The sequence below is a fragment of the Colossoma macropomum genome, unplaced genomic scaffold (genome assembly GCF_904425465.1).
Source record: "Colossoma macropomum unplaced genomic scaffold, Colossoma_macropomum, whole genome shotgun sequence".
Lineage (NCBI taxonomy): Eukaryota > Metazoa > Chordata > Actinopteri > Characiformes > Serrasalmidae > Colossoma > Colossoma macropomum.
The window spans coordinates 62,124,076-62,144,265 of record NW_023494792.1 but is presented as its reverse complement, the minus strand read 5'-3'; the positions used below and the strand labels follow the sequence as shown (position 1 = coordinate 62,144,265).

The 20,190-nt window shown below is 39.0% G+C and overlaps 1 protein-coding gene across 2 annotated transcripts in view; it reads left to right on the top strand.

Annotated features, from left to right (window-relative positions):
- Nucleotides 1-19,978, top strand: part of waslb (WASP like actin nucleation promoting factor b) — a 53,895-nt gene extending 33,917 nt beyond the window's left edge. For both annotated transcript variants that reach the window (XM_036577773.1, XM_036577772.1), the window contains 6 exons: nucleotides 3,579-3,759; nucleotides 6,460-6,502; nucleotides 12,530-12,683; nucleotides 13,666-14,204; nucleotides 16,242-16,350; nucleotides 18,759-19,978. In XM_036577773.1, coding sequence (XP_036433666.1) covers nucleotides 3,579-3,759; nucleotides 6,460-6,502; nucleotides 12,530-12,683; nucleotides 13,666-14,204; nucleotides 16,242-16,350; nucleotides 18,759-18,820 — 1,088 coding nt within the window. In that variant the 3' untranslated portion in view covers nucleotides 18,821-19,978. The remainder of the gene's footprint in view (nucleotides 1-3,578; nucleotides 3,760-6,459; nucleotides 6,503-12,529; nucleotides 12,684-13,665; nucleotides 14,205-16,241; nucleotides 16,351-18,758) is intronic.
- The last annotated feature ends 212 nt before the right edge of the window (nucleotides 19,979-20,190 follow it).

Sequence of the window (20,190 nt, the reverse complement as noted above, 5' to 3'; positions counted from 1 at the left end):
TAACACACCACCACCACGTCAGTGTTACTGCAGTGCTGAGAATGACCCACCACCCAAATAGTACCTGCTCTGTGAGGGTCCATGGGGGTCCTGACCACTGAAGAACAGGGTAAAAGGGGGCTAACAAAGTATCAGAGAAACAGATGGACTACAGTCTGTAACTGTAGAACTACAAAGTGCACCTATATAGTAAGTGGAGCTGATAAAATGCACAATGAGCGTAGAAACAAGGAGGTGGTCAGAATGTTATGCCTGATCGGTGAAAATGTCTGAGCAGTGATGTTTCGATTTGGGCTATTAAGGTTGATTTGGGGAAATTCCAGAGATCCTTTATCCTGTACGAATCGGCCAGTCAAATCACGCAAAATTATGTTACCGGACTTCCTCTGGTCAAACTAATCCCGCTCAAACAGGGCTTCACTCAGTCAAGTATCTCAGAAGCTACTTAACACAGTTACGTGGATCCACTTGGCATAACATTTTAAAGAATCTAAATTTGCAGATTTAAAGACACACTTTCCTTTGTGTAGTTTAAACCTTAAAGCTTTTTCTGGCTTTTAAATCAACTTGATAGCCATTGTGATGCAAACTGTCTGCGATTCCCAGTACTGTCATCAGCCCAGCCCAACCTGGAGAGGCTGTAAAGCCACCAGAGTAAGTTGTTCCGTTGGATAAATCTCAGTGGAGTTGGTGGACTAATCCCCCAAACTGTAAACAATCGAGGACATTACAAATACTTAACACTGCTTGGGTGGTTCTGACCGTTCTGCTGTCTAGACAGAGGCAGTGTCCTCACCACAGACTCTCATCAACTTTGAAAGAAACTCAGATTTATGGCGGATTACGGCTGCCTTGAACGGTTACGTAAAAACCAGGAGGCATCGCGTAATTTGCTGGGATTAAAGGGGACGGGACCTCACAGCTGGACAGCTGATGGAGGGGGCGGAGTCAAGCGGCAGCGCTCTGACCTAAAGCTGTACTCCAGCTGGACCGCAGCAGAGTCAGCTGAGACAGAGCACCCTCGCGGAGTCTGGAGGAGCGTATTGCTCCACGCAGAGCCGTCGAGATGATGTTCTGCACCACCTTCCTGTCCGCTCCCTCCGAGGAGCTGCTGGACGGCGGGTCGGATTTGAGTGGCTGCCTGACGCTCCTGCACTGCCTGGTGCTCCCGGAGGACGAGCTTTGCGCTTCCCTTTCGGAGCCCGCTGCCCGCCTCTCTTTGAGCCCCAGCGAGCACTCCTGTGGGCTCATGGGTAAAGTCCTGCTCAATGCCAGCTTGGGGGCCGTGGACGTTGGTGGGCCTGGCAGCCTTTTAGACCCGTGGCCGCCCGTTCGCAGGCCTCCAGAGCAAGAGGACGGAGGTAGGTCGGTCACTCAGGGATGCAGTTTCGTGAGGGCTGTTTACTTCAGTAGACCCAGCAGGTAGTCATTCTGCTGTTGGAGAACAATTTGGATGAGATGTAGAAAACCAAAAATTTAATGGTAATTGTTTTCTATAAATTAATGTTTTTTGTTTTTGTTTTCTTTGTTTGTTTGTTTGTTTGTTTTTGGGTGAATAGCACCAGCCTTTTTTCCTGACTTGAACGCCGAACATTGTGCAAATGGTATCTAGTCAAGTAAAATTATCTTAAATATAGTCAATAAATCTAATATTTCTCCTGTCGAGATTGTTCTAAGATTAATTTAAGATTATTTTCCTTATTTCTACATATTGTTCACTCGTTTTCAGTAATTTCATGAAGTAAAATTTTCTCACCATATTGGCAGATATTTTGCTTGTTTTAAGAAATGTGCCAGCAAAATTATCGGCCAGTATAGTGAGATAATTTTACTTAATAAAATTACCTAAAATAATTAAAATTGTCTAGGAATAAGGAAAATAATATAGCTAATAATATAGCTAATTTTCACGAGTCAATTCGAACTAAAATAATATTAAAACATAAAAAGGAGTGACAGGTTGTGAGTGATGCATCATTGCCAGCAGCCAAGACAGTCAGCTTTCATTTAGTTTTTGCCTGAAATTGATTAATAACATGGTTTCTGTGGACTGAGCTAAACAGGCATCTACAAATTGTATCAGAAGTGGCAATTATTGGGGTCCAAGCACTGTAAACCACTGTAGAGCCTGTAGAACACAAGTGATGGTAGTTTTTAGAACAGCCTCAATTTATATTAAATGTGGGGTCTCAAATGGAGATGTCTGCCGAATGTTGTTCACACTGACCTTTTGACCTTGGTATGGTAGGCAGTGGATTCCACCCGAAAATGTACGGAAAAATTCCATTTTGGACATAACTTTATATTTCGCTGCTTTTGCTACAAAAACCTTGTAGGAACTGCGTTTTTGTTGTTTCGCATTTTTTGACACTGTGATTAATGGAAGAATTGGTCAGACATTGTCAAAAAACCTGTTCCATTAACTCACATTTGAGGTTAAGAGAGTTTTCTTGAGGGGCAGTTGTGGGCTGGAGGTTAGTGAACCAGCCCTGTGACCGTAAGGTCACCAGTTAGATCCCCTGAGCCAACAGTATGTGACTGAGGTGCCCTTGAGCAAGACACCTAACCCCCAACTGCTCCCTGGGTGCCGTGGCTAGGGCTGCCCACCGTGCCAGGCAAGTGTGCTCACTGCCCCCTAGTGTCTGTGTTCACTAGTGTTTATGTGGTGTTTCACTGCATGGATGGGTTAAAATGCAGAGGTGAAATTTCCCTGTTGTGGGACTAATAAGGGTCAGGTAATCAAATTGTTTTCTCTCTTAAAGGTATCATTTTGGAGATATGAGGATAAGAGGTTTTGTCCTGACAGCGACAGTTTGTTGGACTAAATAATTCTCAGTATTTTAGTCTCAGTGCACCAGAATTTTCCTGTCAAAATCACTAAGATTTGCTTCTAATTCCGATGCAGCACTACAGGAAACTTGTTCCCGAACCTTTTCACTGCTTGAGTTTTTACATCTGAAATGTTCTACACACTATATAAAGATGGTTCTTCAAGGGTTCTGTAGTTCTGTTTAGAACCATGAGTTTCAAACACTTTAAAAAGAAAACATTTTTTAAAGGGTTCTTTAGTAAAGGGAATGGTTCTGTTTAGAGCTATGGGTTTTATATAGAACCTTTTCATGCTTAAGTGGTTCTTTGCATGGTGAAATTGTTCTCCAGATTGATGGAGAATGTGTTGTGTATGGTTTTATGTAGAAGCTATTTGAAAATGGTTCTATATAGTAATAAAAAGTGTATATAGCAAGAAAAAGGGTTCTGCTATTGTTACGATGTCAAGCTTGTAACTATAGAACCCTTTTTGGTGCTATATAGAACCATATACAACAAATTCCCCATCAATCTGAAGAACCATTTCACCAAGAACCACTTAAGCATACAAATTGTTCTGAATGGATTCTCTTTACTAAAGAACCATCTTTTTAAAGAATGTAGTACACAATTTCGTAAAGTTGAACTGTGATTTGAAAATTACACTCTTTCAAGTTGCGCTTTCGATATTCAAGCGATTAATTTTGCAGCTAATCCAACCTAATAGGACCATTTCCAAAATTGCATAATCTTTATGTTCTGGTTTACAGGACCCACTTTACCGATGGCAACGGTGGACATCAAGAACCCTGAGATCAACAACATTCGCTACAACAACAACGTTCAAGTCAACAGCAACCTGCACAGCAACTTCAGGAAAGACAAGGCCAAGGGCAAAAACAAGAAGAAGAAGATCTCCAAGGCTGAAATTGGCACACCCAGCAATTTCCGGTGGGTCTCTGCTTTCTGTACGCTGTCCTTTTCGTAGGGAAGTAGCAGCCTGTGAACTTCTCACATCATTTTTTCTCATGGATTGCCTCGATTTTCCTTCTGGAGCCTGTAGCGTTGCACTGAAGGGCCTCTGTCATGGAAAAATAGTATATAAACACTGTTAGTTTCAAAAAGCATCATTCTCTCCCCCAGTTCAGCTCATATATGGCAAATATGCTGCCGCCTGTTTTGAAAACATTGTTTTTGTGATGTCACAAAATCAGCTTTTACCTATATCCTCTTTATTATTATTATATCCTCCTTATTTATTTATTTATTTCATTAAATGAGGTACAGTAGGCAAGGCAAGTTTATTTATACAGCACCTTTCGTACACTGCTGTCATTCAAAGTGCTTTACAGATGAGAAAATAGTCAAATACAGTTAAAAAAAAGGTAAATAAAAGAGTAGAAATTAAGAACATGATTAAAACAATAGATTTAAAGGAGAAAAAAATTATAAGAAATAATCATAAGATAATTAAAAAAATCCAATTAAGAAAAAATTATTAAATTAAGATGTAGAGCAGCCAATGAGAAGAGAGGTCATTTACATATATTAGTCTTAAAGTCACAGTACTACAAACAGCCTGTTTAAATGTAAGAGGTTGGAAAATGATCATGTTTAAATGATATTTTTGGTACATAAAACAACGTAAACGCCCGACCCGACCTGACCCGCTTTTGGTACCAGCTATTTTGTTTTCCACTGTAGATATAGCGCCCCCTCAATGTAGATGATCATCATAGCGACACTGCACGAATCTGCCGTGACATAAAGGAGACAAATTTTAATAAGAAAGAAATCTAAAAAAGTTTTCTAACTGTAAATAACATTTAACACAAGACCTGCAACAACAACACATGATGTGGTTTCATTGAGTTCTTTTCCTTCCCGGCTTTACTCTCGTCCAAAATCCTAAATATAGGTAATAAAAATATAAAATATAAAAATAATGTCTAATGTCTCATTATAAGACTGTTGTAAGAATAGTATAAGATTATTTTACTTATTTCTATGCATTTTTGCTTGTTGTAAGTAATTTTACTTATTTCTTAAGCAAAATTATAAGAATTTATTTCTCAAAACAAGAAAAGTTCAATGTTCAGAAGAGGCTGAGAAGAGAAAGACAAAAGTCTCCTGGAAAAAAAAAAAAAACAGGAGAGTTGGGGGAAAAACCACATCAGAGTTCAGACGATGAGACGATTCTGGTTGATCAAAGGCGACGCAAGAGGCTGCGCTAACCTGGTGGCTAACATTAGCATATATGTTTAGGGTGATAATGATTCTCTCCGACCAATCAGCTCCGCAGTTTCTCCATGTCATCTTCCGGTATTGGCTCAGCTCACTTGGAACCTCAGCGGACATGATACCAAAAATAGTACCAGGTACCAGGTTTGCCAGATGGAGAACCAGAAAAGGAGAGTCGAGCCTGTCCAGAAGTTATGGCTCACTTTATATTTTCCGCTTTATTTAGGTAAAATATACCAAATAGTTAGAAATTATGCACTAAAATTTGCAGAAAAATGCCATTTTTGAGTCTGTTTCCTATTGAATAGAGTTGTGTTGGCTTATTTTCACAGAACATGTCATTTGACTGGGGGTGTTCAAACTTTTGCATACTACTGTACAAGGGGGTAAGAAAATATCGATACGCTTGAGTATCGTGATAATATGCTTTGTGATACTGTATCAATTCCCAAAAAACCCAGTATCGATTTTTATTTTAATTAATAGTTTCCATGCAAAGATTTACCTGTTTATTCTTTTAATGCTGGTAACATTTTTCTAAGGAGATTTAGACGAGGCTGAAGTCGACTTCCTGTTTGCCAGCCTCTTGTTCAAATTTTCCTGTTCCACCTTAAATGGTGCAGCAGTTGCTATCACACAGAGTGTAACTTCTGCACCATTTAAAGTGGAACGGGAAAAATTGAAGAAGAGGCTGGCGAACAGGAAGACTAACAATAATAATAATAATAATATAAAATACTATTATTTTATTATGCTTACTATACTGTGGTTTTTATTTACTTATATTACACTAATATAGGCAGATATTAATTCCATTGTTCTGATTGCACCAAAGTAGTGCTGTGATGTTGATGTTACAGCGATAAATGCAAATCCCACATTTGCATAAAAAGTAGATTTTTTTCATTTTTATTTTTTTATTTTAATGTGTATGGTGGTGTGTTTTTTATAATATGACAGTTTTTCTAAAATAATTTTTAAAAAATCACAATGTATCGCATTGCTTACAATATCACAATATATCTCAATATATTGTTATGATGTGTATCGTATCACCAGTTCACAGCCCTGCTACTGTAAGCGAACGTTGGACATGAAAAAATAAAATACATGAACATAAACGTGAGAAATGGGTGCTTTTAATGCCGCAGGTTTACGACGACTGACTTTAGCGTGATTCTTGGACGAAATGTACTGGATGATACGTATAGGATTAATAATCTGATTTACTTTCCTCCTAATCCTGAGTAATGTCTCGTATGAGTGCCCACCCTACATAATCTGGAGCCTGTGCTTCAGGAAGGGGTTACAGTCGTGTTGGTTCTTGTGTGGCGGCTCCAGCTTGATGGTGACCAGATTTGACCTTAATCTCAGCGTCGGTCTCATCGCGTGTTTGTTTTTCCCTTTCAGGCATATTGGGCACGTAGGCTGGGATCCTAACACGGGATTTGACGTGAGTATTTCTGTAATGATGTGTTTGCGATGATGCCTTTAATGCAGGGATGCTCAACCACTCGGGCCGATACTGAGTGGTCCGTATGGGGCCGGTTGTCATGTTTGAAAATCAGTCTAAACGTGTAAAATTAATAAGAAGGAAATATAAGATGTTTTCAAACGGTAAGCAGCATTAACATAAGATCTGATCTCTCGACTTTTCACTCGCCCACTCGTGAGCAACTTTTTATTTGTTTATTTATTTTTAGGATCCCCATTAGCTGCTATTGTGATAGCCGCTATTCTTCCTGGGGTCCAGTAGACAAATCACACATAACAAAAATAGTGCAGTAACAATTAACAAAACAAAACACAAGAGTAAAAAATCAAGAAAAACAAAAAAAAAAGACTGAGAGAGGAAAAAAAGGAAACTGAAAAATAAAAAATAGACAGTGTAACCATAACATAACATAGGAAAGACAATTGAAAACTGAAAAATCATACTGAAAGAAAAGATCATGTGTATATTTACAAAAACTTTATTTGACTGTATTCTGGTAAATATCTACATTCCTGCCACCTCCACCACAGTGTTGTTCCAGCTGTCAAGGACTGATCAACTTAACTGATCTCTAAATTTGTTAAATAGTGTTTTTTTTTTATCAGCTTTTTTTTATTTTACCCTCAATTTTAAGCAGTAGACCGGTAGGGAATTTAGCAAGTGAAAACATCTTAAATGTAGTTAATATATCGCGCCGGTCGGCACAAAATCTCACATCTCCATTTTTGTCCTTTTTCAGTTTTTAATATAATGTGAAAATGCCCGTTGCTCTTTATATTGTGTGTAAATTTCATGAAGAATGGACCAAAAGAAACGACCAAAAATCACTTGGAAAAAACTCTGATTCCATTGACTTACATTAAAAGTAAAGTATGTTTTTTCCTTCTCCTGTAAAGTTACCATTTTGGAGATACGAGGTTTTCATCCGACAACAGCGATATCTAGTATTTCTCATTATAAGAAATTGAGAAAATGTAGTTAATATATCTAATATTTCTCATTATGAATTGTAAGAATATTATAAGATTACTTAACTTATTTCTAGACAATTTTACATAACTTTGTAAAAAAAAAAAAGTGTCATATTCCTTTGGCAGATCATTTACTTGTTTTGTTTCTTAAAATAAGCAAAATTATCTTCATTATTTCTCAAAACAAGAAATGATCTGCCACTTTCACTACAAACAATTACTGAAAACAAGTAAAAATGTATAAAAACAGGTGGAATAATCATAGAATATTCTTACAATGAGAAATATTAGACATATTAACTACATTTAAGATTTTTTCATTTGCTAAGATATCATTTTTTGCAGTATAAAATGTGTTAATTTTATACCGCTCTGCTTGATTTCTGGTGTTAAACAAGCTGATGTTCATCTAATCTGCTGATATTTTGAACACATTTATAGCCTGACGTTAAGATCAAAAAGGGACAGAGAAATATCTTCACCTTCCTTTCGTTTGCTTCCAAAAATTAGAATACAGAGTTGGGTTACGACTGGTTTCTAGGTCAATATAGTTTTATTATATAATATATCCTTAATTGTAATCTATTTCAATCATTTTCCCCTTTTATTATATTCTGAAAAAATCCCATCTTGACTGAGTTTCGCCTCCTGGACATTGGAATTTGACCTAAAGCTACAAATCCAAAAGTTTTTTTTCCTTTTTCAAATTTTTTTTTTTTTAAGATGAACTTTTGGTTTCTGATGGGGCTCAAGTGGATGATCTGATCTACAAAGCTGTTTTTCAGGTCGTGACGCTTAAATTTTTGGTTAGCACTTAATAAATAAAAAAAGAATTAAGAAGTTTTTAAGCATTTTTTTCTTCCTGCTGCTCTTCATGCTTTCTGGTGAAAAGCACACTCTAAAAAAAGATGGTTCTTCAAGGGTTCTTTAGTGAAGGCAGTGGTTCTATATAGAACGATGAACATTCAAAGAATCATCTGCATGCTTAAATTGGTCTTTGCATGGTGACATTGTTCTTTTAGATTGATGGAGAATGTGTTGTGTATGGTTCTATATAGAACCAAAAACAGTTCTGCTCTAGTTATGATGTCAAGCTTGGCATGTAACACTCAAATTTTTGGTTCTATATTTACGCAATAGAACACAGAGGGAGTGTGTATCGCGCAATAACATCATGGCTGTGATTTGGTCGCCGTAGATCATCACAGCCGTGATGTTATTGGCGATAACACACTCCTCGAGTGTTCTACTGCTTTTATACAACAGTTAAATAAATAAAGTAATAAATTAATAAACTGGGCCGTGAACGCGGCGTTTAATATGTTTTAATGTTCGCAGTTCCTTCACCAAATTATAGTTCCTTAACGAGCAGCTTGTTGCTACGTCAGAGTAACGAGCTCCGCCCACTCGCTGCACAGCCAGCAGTTCGTTCTCCAGCTCCTTACACTAAATTCCCAAACTGTCATCACCACTGAGCAGCTTTTCAGTCGGCAGCTGAGACAGAAGAACAGCTGAACAACCTGGAATCAGCCAGAAATGAACCCAACACCATTCGCCAAACGTGTAGTCTGATCTTCAGAGTCTGACCAAATCAGACTGAGCCATAAAACTGCCACAATATCAAGTTCAGCTCAGTTTTGTCAGTTTTTGCCAGATCAGTATTAATGTTGTTTTGTTCCAGCCGGTCTGTAAAGCATCTTACAGCCCATTTAGTTTGGCGAATGGTGTTGGGTTCATTTCTGGCTGATTCCAGGTTGTTCAGCTGTTCTTCTGTCTCAGCTGCCGACTGAAAAGCTGCTCAGTGGTGATGACAGTTTGGGAATATAGTGTCGTCTCATCTTCAGAGTCTGAGCAAATCGGCTGTCGGTCAAATGTGATCTTAAAAGTGTCCATTTTCTGTTTGTGGCAAAGTAAGAAGTAAAAACGTTCAAATGTCTTGAGCGTCTCCTACAGCTGTCAAAGTCGTTGCTTCGCAACGGCGTCTCAGCGGAGTGATGCAGTGTTTGTGAAAGAAACTAACTGTTGTATAAAGAACCATTTTCAAAAAGATAGAGCCGTTATTACTCGAGTTATTATTAGAGAGTTATTACTTTAATTTTCCTGTATTATTCAAATATAATTACATAATTACCAGTGGTGAACCGTGACTGTTTGATCTAGACCTTCAGTCTAGCACTCCTATGGGATTCTAATAGCATGTTAGCACTGAGTTAATGGTGATTCACAGTAACGTTTTCAGCCGTTATAGATTAAACACTGACATTTGAAAATATATTCTAATATCAGCTAAAGGCTTTAAATAAAACAAAGAATATCTTGAATCTTTTGTAAAAAGGTTCTCTATAGCACCAAAGTAGGGTTCTTATATTGTTACAAGATTGACTTTGTAACAATAGCCAAATTCATTTTTGGTGCTGTAGAGAACCATTTTCAAAAATTTTCTGTATAGAACCGTAACACATTCCAATCTATCTGAAGAAGTTTCACCATGCAAAGAACCATTTAAGCATGACAAAGTTCTAAGTAGAACCACAGCCTTTCTTCAAGCTTGATATCATAACAATAGCAGAATGCCTTTTGGTCCTATATAGAACTATTTTCAGAAGGTTTCTACATAGAACCAAACACAACACATTCTCCGTCAATCTGAAAACAATTTTACCATGCAAAGAACAATTAAAGCATGCCATACTTCTATACAGAACTCGTGGTTCTAAGTAGAACCATTCCCCTTACTAAAGAACCCTTGAAGAGCCATCTTTTTTTTACGTGTGTAGAACTCATGGTTGTAAATAGAACCTAAAGAACTCTTTGGTGTGCTTTGAGGTGGAAAAGGTGGAGAACCCCCTGCTATAATGCGTAGCCGATGCCTCTGATGCCTCTGATGCCGCTGATGCCGCTGATGCCCGGATCCTCACATGCCGGCACATCTGTTTACCCGAAAATGATTCAGAGGAGCTTTCGTGCGGAACTCGTCCCCCATATTACACAATGAGATTTGAAGAAAGGGGAAAATGACAGATCATCGTAATCCAGTCAGTCGTCCTCCAGAAGAGGAGCTCGTATTCAGCTCGTTGAGTCACTCGCAGGGTCTTTGCTGACGTCAGATCTGTGGGGATGAATTTTGAGCAGGAGATTATTTAAAGGAGATTTGTTTCATTTTTACTCCTGGATTTCTGCAGGATGGGGTTTCAGTACCTGGATCAGTGCCAACATACAGGGATAACGTTCGCATAGCCGTCAATAAATGTCAACTTTTTGGGTGGATTTCTCCATAAATGGTCATTTTGGCTCATAGCAGGACATACATGGAGATACAAATGAAAATATTTATAACTGGAGTGCTTTTTGTGTTCAGTCATTAGCCAATGACAGCAACAACAACAACAATAATAATAAATATAGCCGCAAGCGGCAATTTGCGGGGTCCAAGCTTGCTTTGCAAGTTCGCCCAGCATTGGCCGATGGTTTTTCAAATAAAAGTTTGTTTGTTTTTGACCAAATAAAAAAATCAGTAAATAAATATAATGTGAACAAAGCAGTTTGATGTTTTTGAAAGATTAATATTCACGTTGGATGGCTGACAAAAATTTTGCGAGACTTTCTGCACTGTAAAAAATGATCTCTTAGAAGGTGAAATCATCATAAATGTAGTAATATGTCTAATTTCTCATTATTAGACTGTTGCAAGAACATTATAAGATTATTTTACTTATTTCTGCACATTTTTACTTGTTTTAGGTAGTTTTATCTTAGGAAAGTGTTTTATTCCATTGGCAGATCATTTACTTGTTTTAAGCATTATTATTATTATTATCTTCATTATTTCTCAAAACAAGAAATGATCTGCCACTGAAATCAGTTTCATAAGATAAAATTACCTAAAATATTGAAAAATGTGTAGATATAAGTTAAATAATCTTGTAATATTCTTTAACGTCTCACAATGAGAAATATTAGATACGTTAACTACATTTAAGATGTTTTCATTTTCTATGATATCATTTTTGCTGTGTGTGATGGTTATAAAAGTCTGGAATCCTGTAATCATTCTTTCTGTAGTCAGGTTTAATGTGGACATTAAGTGATCCCACTGCTGAGTCTCATTGCTTTATATGAACTGACCGGTCATGTATCATGAGTAGCCCAAACTCCGACTCCTCCACAAGATGGCAATGCAGAAACAGTCACGTTTGATCGTGTGTGCAGCCACAGCAGCAAACTAATAGATTAAACTCTCAGCTTTTCTCAAGTGACCGATAAAATATGTCAAGCAGTTTCCAGAATAATATGGTCAGTGTATAAAGTTTGGGCACCTCTAGTCAAATTCTATGTTGTTGTTGTTTATTTTCTGAGTGTAAACAAGTTAGACATCCTCTACAGAGACACACTTTCGCACATTTTAATGCACAATTACTGTTTATTTACTGAATTTAACATACTGAGGGAAAAGCCCAAAACAATTAATATGCTAAATTATGCAAATAAGCAGTAATTTTGTATTAAAATGTGCAGAAGTGTGGATCACTTATAAAATCAGCACAACATGTAATATGACCAGAGGTGCCCAAACTGCATTCGACCGTGTACACCAGGGGTCAGCAACCCAAATGTTTATAAGAGCTGTTATGTGCCTTCAACAAACATTTTATATTCATTTTACCATCTTGGCTGTAAATATGTCTCAGTATGTTATAACGACCTAGTAAAATATACAAACCTACAAATCTAATTCTGCTGTGGAGCCACAACAGGGCAGTAAAAGAGCCGCATGTTGCCGCCCCCTGATACACACAAAGCTGGTGCGACAATTTAAAATTAGGATCTGGGCCAAAATGTCCTGACTGGGTTTTCTACCATTACTCAGTATTACAAACATCATGTTTGATTATGATTAGTAAAGTTAGTAAATGAAAAGCTTTTACATGTGTTTAGGGTTTCAAACTGTATAGTTTGTATGGAGAAACAAATTTTCCTCACGTTTTTGAAATGTACCATGCCTGAACCTTCTCAGGTTAATAACCTGGACCCCGAGCTGAAGAACCTCTTTGACATGTGCGGCATTTCCGAGGCCCAGCTGAAGGACAAGGAGACGTCGAAGGTCATCTACGACTTCATTGAGAAGAAAGGAGGAGTGGAGGCTGTGAAGGATGAGCTGCGGAGACAAGGTAGGACCTTCATTCAGCCGTTTGGTTTGTGTGAAGGTGCCTAAGAAAAGTGTGTGTGTGTGTGTGTGTGTGTGTGTGTGTGTGTGTATGTATGTACATTACCGAGTCAGAATTGTTCACAGTGGTGGTGATAGGAACCAGACGTCCACCTCTAAAAGCTGATGGAGTTTGGCTTTATGTAAATTCTGGATCTCGTCTTCCAGAGATGCTCTAGATACTCAGTGCAGCTCTGGCTGTGATGCTCTGCTTTGTTTGATGTTTGTACAGCTGTTTTGTTGTTATTGGTCTGAACACCTTCAGTAAAGCTCTCAGTAAAGCTCATAGTGCTCAGCCTTCAGACTAGGGCCGCAACGAACGACTAATTCGATGGTCGAATAATCTGTCGATTACCAAAACGAATGATCAATTATTCAGATGATGAATCACTAAATTCCCAAATAACTCTTATGCAGCTGTGAGCTTTTAAATTTGTGCCGATATAAAAATGTAACACGATCAGTTGGTATTTGTAGAGTTTTAAATGTACAAAAACTCAATTGTGCCTTAAACTCAGCTCAGTAAAAAGCTTCGCTCCACACTTGAGAGACTTTTCACCATTTTTCTTTGTTTACTTGCTGTATTTTCATCTTTCCTGCTGTTTATTTGGCATGCTGTATATTTATGTTGTTTTGAAATTGGTTTTTATCAAAGTTTCAGGTTCACAAAAGTAGTGGATAAAATAGTAAATCATCGCTACTTTCTAGAACTGCTGCAGCAACTTCAGCAGCTGCAAGTCAAGTCAAATTTATTTGTATAGCGCTTTTTACAACTGATGTTGTCACAAAGCAGCTTCACAGAAATCCATTAAGGACAAAAGCTCGTACGTCAAGTGCGCACATGCATATTTATAGTATTATGGTAATATAATTTAAAAAAAAAATGAAATTTTCTAAGTATTGTTGGAAAACTTTCTTGCTTACATTTTGTTCTTTTCTTTCTCAAGCTCCTCCTCCTCCTCCTCCCTCCAGAGGTGGCCCGCCTCCTCCCCCTCCACACAGCTCAGGGCCCCCTCCCCCACCCCCTGCTCGGGGCAGAGTAGCACCACCCCCGCCTCCTCCCTCTAGAGCTCCCCACTCGGCGCCTCCTGCGCCTCCTCCTCCACCTCCTTCCAGACCCGGGATGGTTGCACCTCCGCCACCCCCAAGCAGAGGACACCAGCCAGCTCCTCCTCCGCCTCCTCCTGCGCCAGCCTCCATAGCCCCACAGACTCCGCCTCCTCCACCTCCTCCATCCTCTGGAGCACAGCCGCCTCCTCCACCTCCCCCGCCTCCGGGACCACCTCCACCTGCACCTCCTCCTCTCCCAGGGATGGACTCAGGGGATGGTCCGCCCTCTCTGGGCGGCGGCAAGTCTGCTCTCCTGGAGCAGATCCGAGAGGGGGCGCCGCTGAAGAAAGTGGACCAAGGGAACAAACCGTCGGCAAACAGCGGCGGACGAGGTGCACTCTTAGACCAAATACGGCAGGGGATCCAGCTCAAAACTGTGAGTGACGTGTTTGATTTATATATTTATGCATAATCTAGCAATATAGTCTTATTTTGTACTACGTTAGTACTGCATTTCTAGCTGCACTACATTACTCTGTGCATTACATTCATACTACACTACTCTCTCTAGCTGTACTACATGAGTACTGGACTACTGTCTTTGGCCGTACTGCATTACTACATGTACTACATTAGTACTGCGCCACTCATTTATATGCACTACCTTAGTACATGTACTACATTGGTACTTCACCATTTTCTCTAGATGCAGTACATTACTCCGAGTACTGCATTATTACTACACAACTGTCTTTATCTATACTACATGTACTACATTAGTACTGCACCACTATTTTAGCTACACTGCATCGCTACATGTACTACATTAGTACTGCGCTATTTTAGCTGCACATGTACTATTTTAGTACTACACCACTATTTTAGATTCACTATGTACTATTTTAGTACTACACCACTATTTTTAGCTGTTCTACAAGTACATTAGTACTACACCACTACTTTAGCTACACTACATGTAACACGTCAGTACTACACCACTATTTTTCTAGCTGTGCTACAAGTGCTACATTAGTACTACACAACTATTTTAGCTTCAGTACATTACTACATGTAGTACTTTAGTACTACACCTATTTTAGCTGCACTACATGTACAATATTAGTACTACACCACTATTTTAGCTGCTCTACCTGTAATATAATAGTACTATACTACTATTTCAGATTCACTACATGTACTATATTAGTACTACACCACTATTTTAGCTGCTCTACCTGTAATAGTACTATACTACTATTTCAGATTCACTACATGTACTATATTAGTACTACACCACTATTTTAGCTGCTCTACCTGTAATAGTACTATACTACTATTTCAGATTCACTACATGTACTATATTAGTACTACACCACTATTTTTTAGCTGTGCTACAAGTACTACATAAGTACTACACAACTATTTTAGCTTCAGTACATTACTACATGTAGTACTTCAGTACTACAACTATTTTAGCTGCACTACATGTACTATATTAGTACTACACCACTATTTTAGCTGCTCTACCTGTAATATAATAGTACTATACTACTATTTCAGATTCACTACATGTACTATATTAGTACTACACCACTATTTTAGCTGCTCTACCTGTAATAGTACTATACTACTATTTCAGATTCACTACATGTACTATATTAGTACTACACCACTATTTTTTAGCTGTGCTACAAGTACTACATAAGTACTACACAACTATTTTAGCTTCAGTACATTACTACATGTAGTACTTCAGTACTACAACTATTTTAGCTGCACTACATGTACTATATTAGTACTACACCACTATTTTAGCTGCTCTACCTGTAATATAATAGTACTATACTACTATTTCAGATTCTTTTCATGTACTATATTAGTACTACGCCACTATTTTTAGCTGCGCTACAAGTACCACATTAGTACTACATTAGTATTTTAGCTGCTCGACCTGTAATATATCAGTACTATACCACCATCTTCAGCTGTACTATATGTACTACTTTAGTACTACACCGCTATTTTTAGCTGGACTACATGTACTATATTAATACTACACCAGTATTTTTTGATGCAGTATGGACTGTTTTAATACGACACTGCTGTTTTAGCTGCACTACACTAGTACATGTGCTTCTTTGGTACTGCACCCCTTTTTCTAGCTGCACTACGTTACTACAGGTCCTATAGTATTACTACATGATCTTTAACTACATTACTACGTGTACTACATTAGTACTGCTATCTACACGACTCCTACATGCATTTTGTATGATGAGCAGATAAACCGTAATCATAAAATCACCAGGAGTTATTAATGTGTCATTTTTTTTAACCGTTCTCAGAAACCTGTTTAAACTCTGACTGCTGGATCGTTTGAAGATCAGTGTCAGACAGAAGTGAAAGTTAAACCTTTAACTGCCTCTTATGGATTATTACTGACTGTGTTTTTTAAATTATTATTATTTTATAGGTGTCTGATGCGGTAGATTCACCCCCGCCCCCTCCTGTCCCCTCAGCGGGAATTGTGGGAGCTCTGATGGAGGTGATGCAGAAGAGGAGCAAAGCAATCCACTCCTCAGGTGTGTTACTCACCTGAAAAGATGTCGCTCGGCACCTCCCTCTAAAAGCATCATTAACACGCATCTAATAAGCAAACATTACTCACTGCTGCCCCTAAAGGCACCAGTCAGAAATTTATTTATTTTTCAATTAATGTTTTTTAAGATTTTCCTCTTAAAAAATGTGGTTCTTCATGGGTTCTTTAGTAAAGAAATTGGTTCAATATAGAACCATGAACACTCAAAGAACCCTTTACATGATTAAAGGGTTCTTTGCATCGTGAAATAGTTCTTCAGATTGGTGGAGAATGCGCTGTATGTGGTTCTATATAGAAAAGGGTTCTATATAGCACCCAAAAGGGTTCTAGTCTTCTATTGTTACGATGTCAAGCTCATAACAAGGGAAGAACCCTTTTGGGTACTATATAGAACCATTTTCAAAAGGTTCTGTATAGAACCATGTATAGCACATTCATGCACATTTTTCATCAATCTGAAGAACCCTTTAATCATGCACTAAAGAACCCTTGAAGAACCATCTTTTTTGAGATTATTCTCAGACTTATTTGATTAATGTCCTTTATTTGTTCTCTTACTGAGGTAGGACTTTTTTCTTCTCTTCTCTGTGTACGAGAGTTCTGTGTCTTTCGCACTTGTCCCAAATACTTGAGTCCACATCCAGGACCGATTCTGGGTTCATTTGGGTTCCATACTGGGCTCATACTGGTTTGCTTTCACACACAAGAATTCCGTCTGAACATGGATCAGTTGTGCAGTTCCACGCATCACCTTTCCGCAGGTTTGCTGGACGGTCAGCAGCTTCATCTATTCACTGCTTTTTATTATTTTCCCTGGATACAAACACTGAATCGGTGAAGAGCAGCTCTTTCGGTCCACAGCCGTCCTCTCCCCGTCACCACACTCCAAAAAGGGAAGTGATGCGCTAAGTCGAAGTGGTCACGTTACAAAATGAACCGGTCTCCCAGCCCCATACGTGTAGCGGAGAGCTTCCACACGTGCAGCGGACCCACCAAAGCTCGCTGGAAGTGAAACCCAGACCATCGATTTGAGGAGGACCAGAGATCCGTTCTCGGTTCCGCCCCCGGGCTTGAAAACAGCTTTCACACTCAACCAAATGTACCAAACCCAGAGCGAGTGGTCATGGGTTTAGAAAAAAGCGCCACAAATTGTTGCAAGGGCCATATTAAAGATCTCTACACACCTGTGGGCCACAGAACGCCTGCGTTTTTATTTCATCTATAATTAATGTTCTGCTGTAACCCAAACTGGCCACTGTTTATTCAAAATACACAAAAACTTCAGCAGTAAAATACAGGCACTTCTTGTAGACCTTAAAATATCATATGAATACTTAAAATACTCAAAATGTAAACGTTTCTGGGTGCTCAGTCCTTTAAACCTACCAATTTGCTTGAACTGGTCCTCTGGGATCTTTTCTCTGCTGCAGGTTGATTAAGACTGGGGCTCAGTTTCTGAGCTGCTGAGCTGACGTTAGGTGTAAATAAAGCTAGTGTGTTTGGTGATGTGACTGGTGTGGAACTGTGTAGAGTTGAGGTGTAACTGCTGTCCCATAGACTGTTGTTGGGGTAGGAGAGTCAGAGCACACATTACGTTGCAGTGCATGCTGGGGACTGTAGTGCAGCGTACTGTGAAACGGGCTAATATGAATAGAAAATGAAAATACTGGGCCGGACAGGATTGATCTGGCCTTTGTTTGACTCAGGGGTTCTAGCTGTATCAGAGATTTCTGTTTGAACAGAGAGAGATTTTATGCAGAAGATTAAAAGCAGAATTTTTAAACGGATTATATTCAAAAGAGACTTAAGAGAGTCTGCAGTAACCCGGTCGCTCTCATTAAATGAGTCGCTCTCATTGCTCATGCAGGTTGGGGCTTTTTAAGAGTCTCTCTGGTTCTTCACTCACACAGTGTCTCTCGCTCTCGCTCTCTCTCGCTCTCCCTCCCTTTATTTGAGCCCCTGAGCGACGTCTGCCTGAGTCGCCACATGTGAGCCACCAGAGCTGCTAGAGTCACCAGAGCTCCATCTCTGTTGGCTGATCTGCAGCTCACCTGCTTGAACTGACCCTCCTGCTGCTGCTGCATAAACTCAGACTATCTAATTGACTGTTGCTCCACCTGTTTTTCCCGTTTTGTATTCTAATATTTTACACTAACGCTGTTTGCTATCTGGTGTGGTCCAGAGGAGGATGGGTTCCCCTTCTGAGTCTTGGTTCCTCTCAGTGTTTCTTCCTGTTGCTCTTAGGGAGTTTTTCCTTGCCACTGTCGCCATTGGCAACGCTCATGGGGGCTCGGACCCGGATTTTTCTTGACCTGACAGTGTGGATTTAGTGTATTTTTACTGTAGGCAGTTTAAAGTGTAACGTCTAATGTTAATCTCATCTCTCTGCAGACGACGATGACGACGACGATGACGTTGAGGACTTTGAAGAAGAAGATGAATGGGATGACTAACGACACTACACCCCCACCCCCTTTCTCAACCCACCCCCCCTTCGGCCCCAATTAAGACACTAAAATAGTTCCTGTCTCTCTAAATCTTACTCAGATTATAATGTAAATGTTCAGCTGGTTTGCTGTATATTTTTGTTGCCTTTAAGCTTTTTTTATTAATCTGTGCAATACCTCATTTCATCTGTAAAGGTTTGTCATGTTTTTTTTCTTCTCTGTAAAGTTTTTTTTTTTTTGTTCTCGTTCTCTTGGATTAACGTGCAATTTTACATCAAGTTTTCTTGATTTGTAGAGTTGAATGTTTTTTTGTTTTTTTTTTTGTTTTGTTTTTCGTTTATTTTTTCCATTATTCATCGAAGGTCTAAGGAACAAAGCTGAACGATCTTAATACTGAAACTTGCTATCGGAAGCGCGAGAACACTATTTTTTCATACCTTATTCTTCTGTAACTGACATCTTTCTTACTCGAATCCTAGTTTAGCGCCATTATTTTCTTACAGAATCAGCTTTTTTGGCGTGTTTAGCCCCCGCGGCTGATTTGTAAATTTACTCAGAGTTTAAGTCGGTTATATTTTTGCACGAACTGAAAGATTAAAATATTCCACGACGTGAGAACAGAGCATTATCGTGGTGGCATTTGCGGGGAAAAAAATGCTCAAACATGCTTTAGGATTCAATACAGCGACCCTGATTTGTTTTATCAGCCGGAGATCGAGGAGAAATATTGGTTTGTGTTTTATTTCTGACGTTCGGAGAGCGGATGGGTTATTTTAAGTCCATGTTGGAGCATTTATATGGGAAAAAAACAGAGTCGCGTCAGACATTCCTGCAGTTTGACTGCCGTACAGAGCCTTCATTCACGCTACTAATGGACGATGAGCTGTGGGAGATGCTTTACTAACCTCCTCATAGAGAAGCCAGTCAGACGTCATCACTGTTAACTGCAGGGTAAACGCCTCGGCGGGAGCGCCGGACATGTAGTCGCAGAAATATACTGTTTTTATCACTGCTGGATTATTAAGCCAGTCCGTGGATACTTAATAATTCTTTTAACGCTTATTGTTTTCTTTTTCAACTGGGGTTTAGATTTGCATCAGGACAGCGAAGCATTGGGAATTAGGTTAATTAAACTGTACACTCCAATAAATGTTATTTCCAGAACATTGGTGTGTGTAGTGATTGAATATCTCATCAGAACACTTAAAAAAAGATGGTTCTTTACCACAGAGGGTTCTGTGGTAAAGGGAATGGTTTGATTTATATATAGAACCACTGCATACTAAAATGATTCTTCACATGGTGAAATCAATCTGGTGTGTTGTTTTTGCACCAAAAAGGGTTTTTCCTATTGTTACGGTGCCAAGCTTGAACCA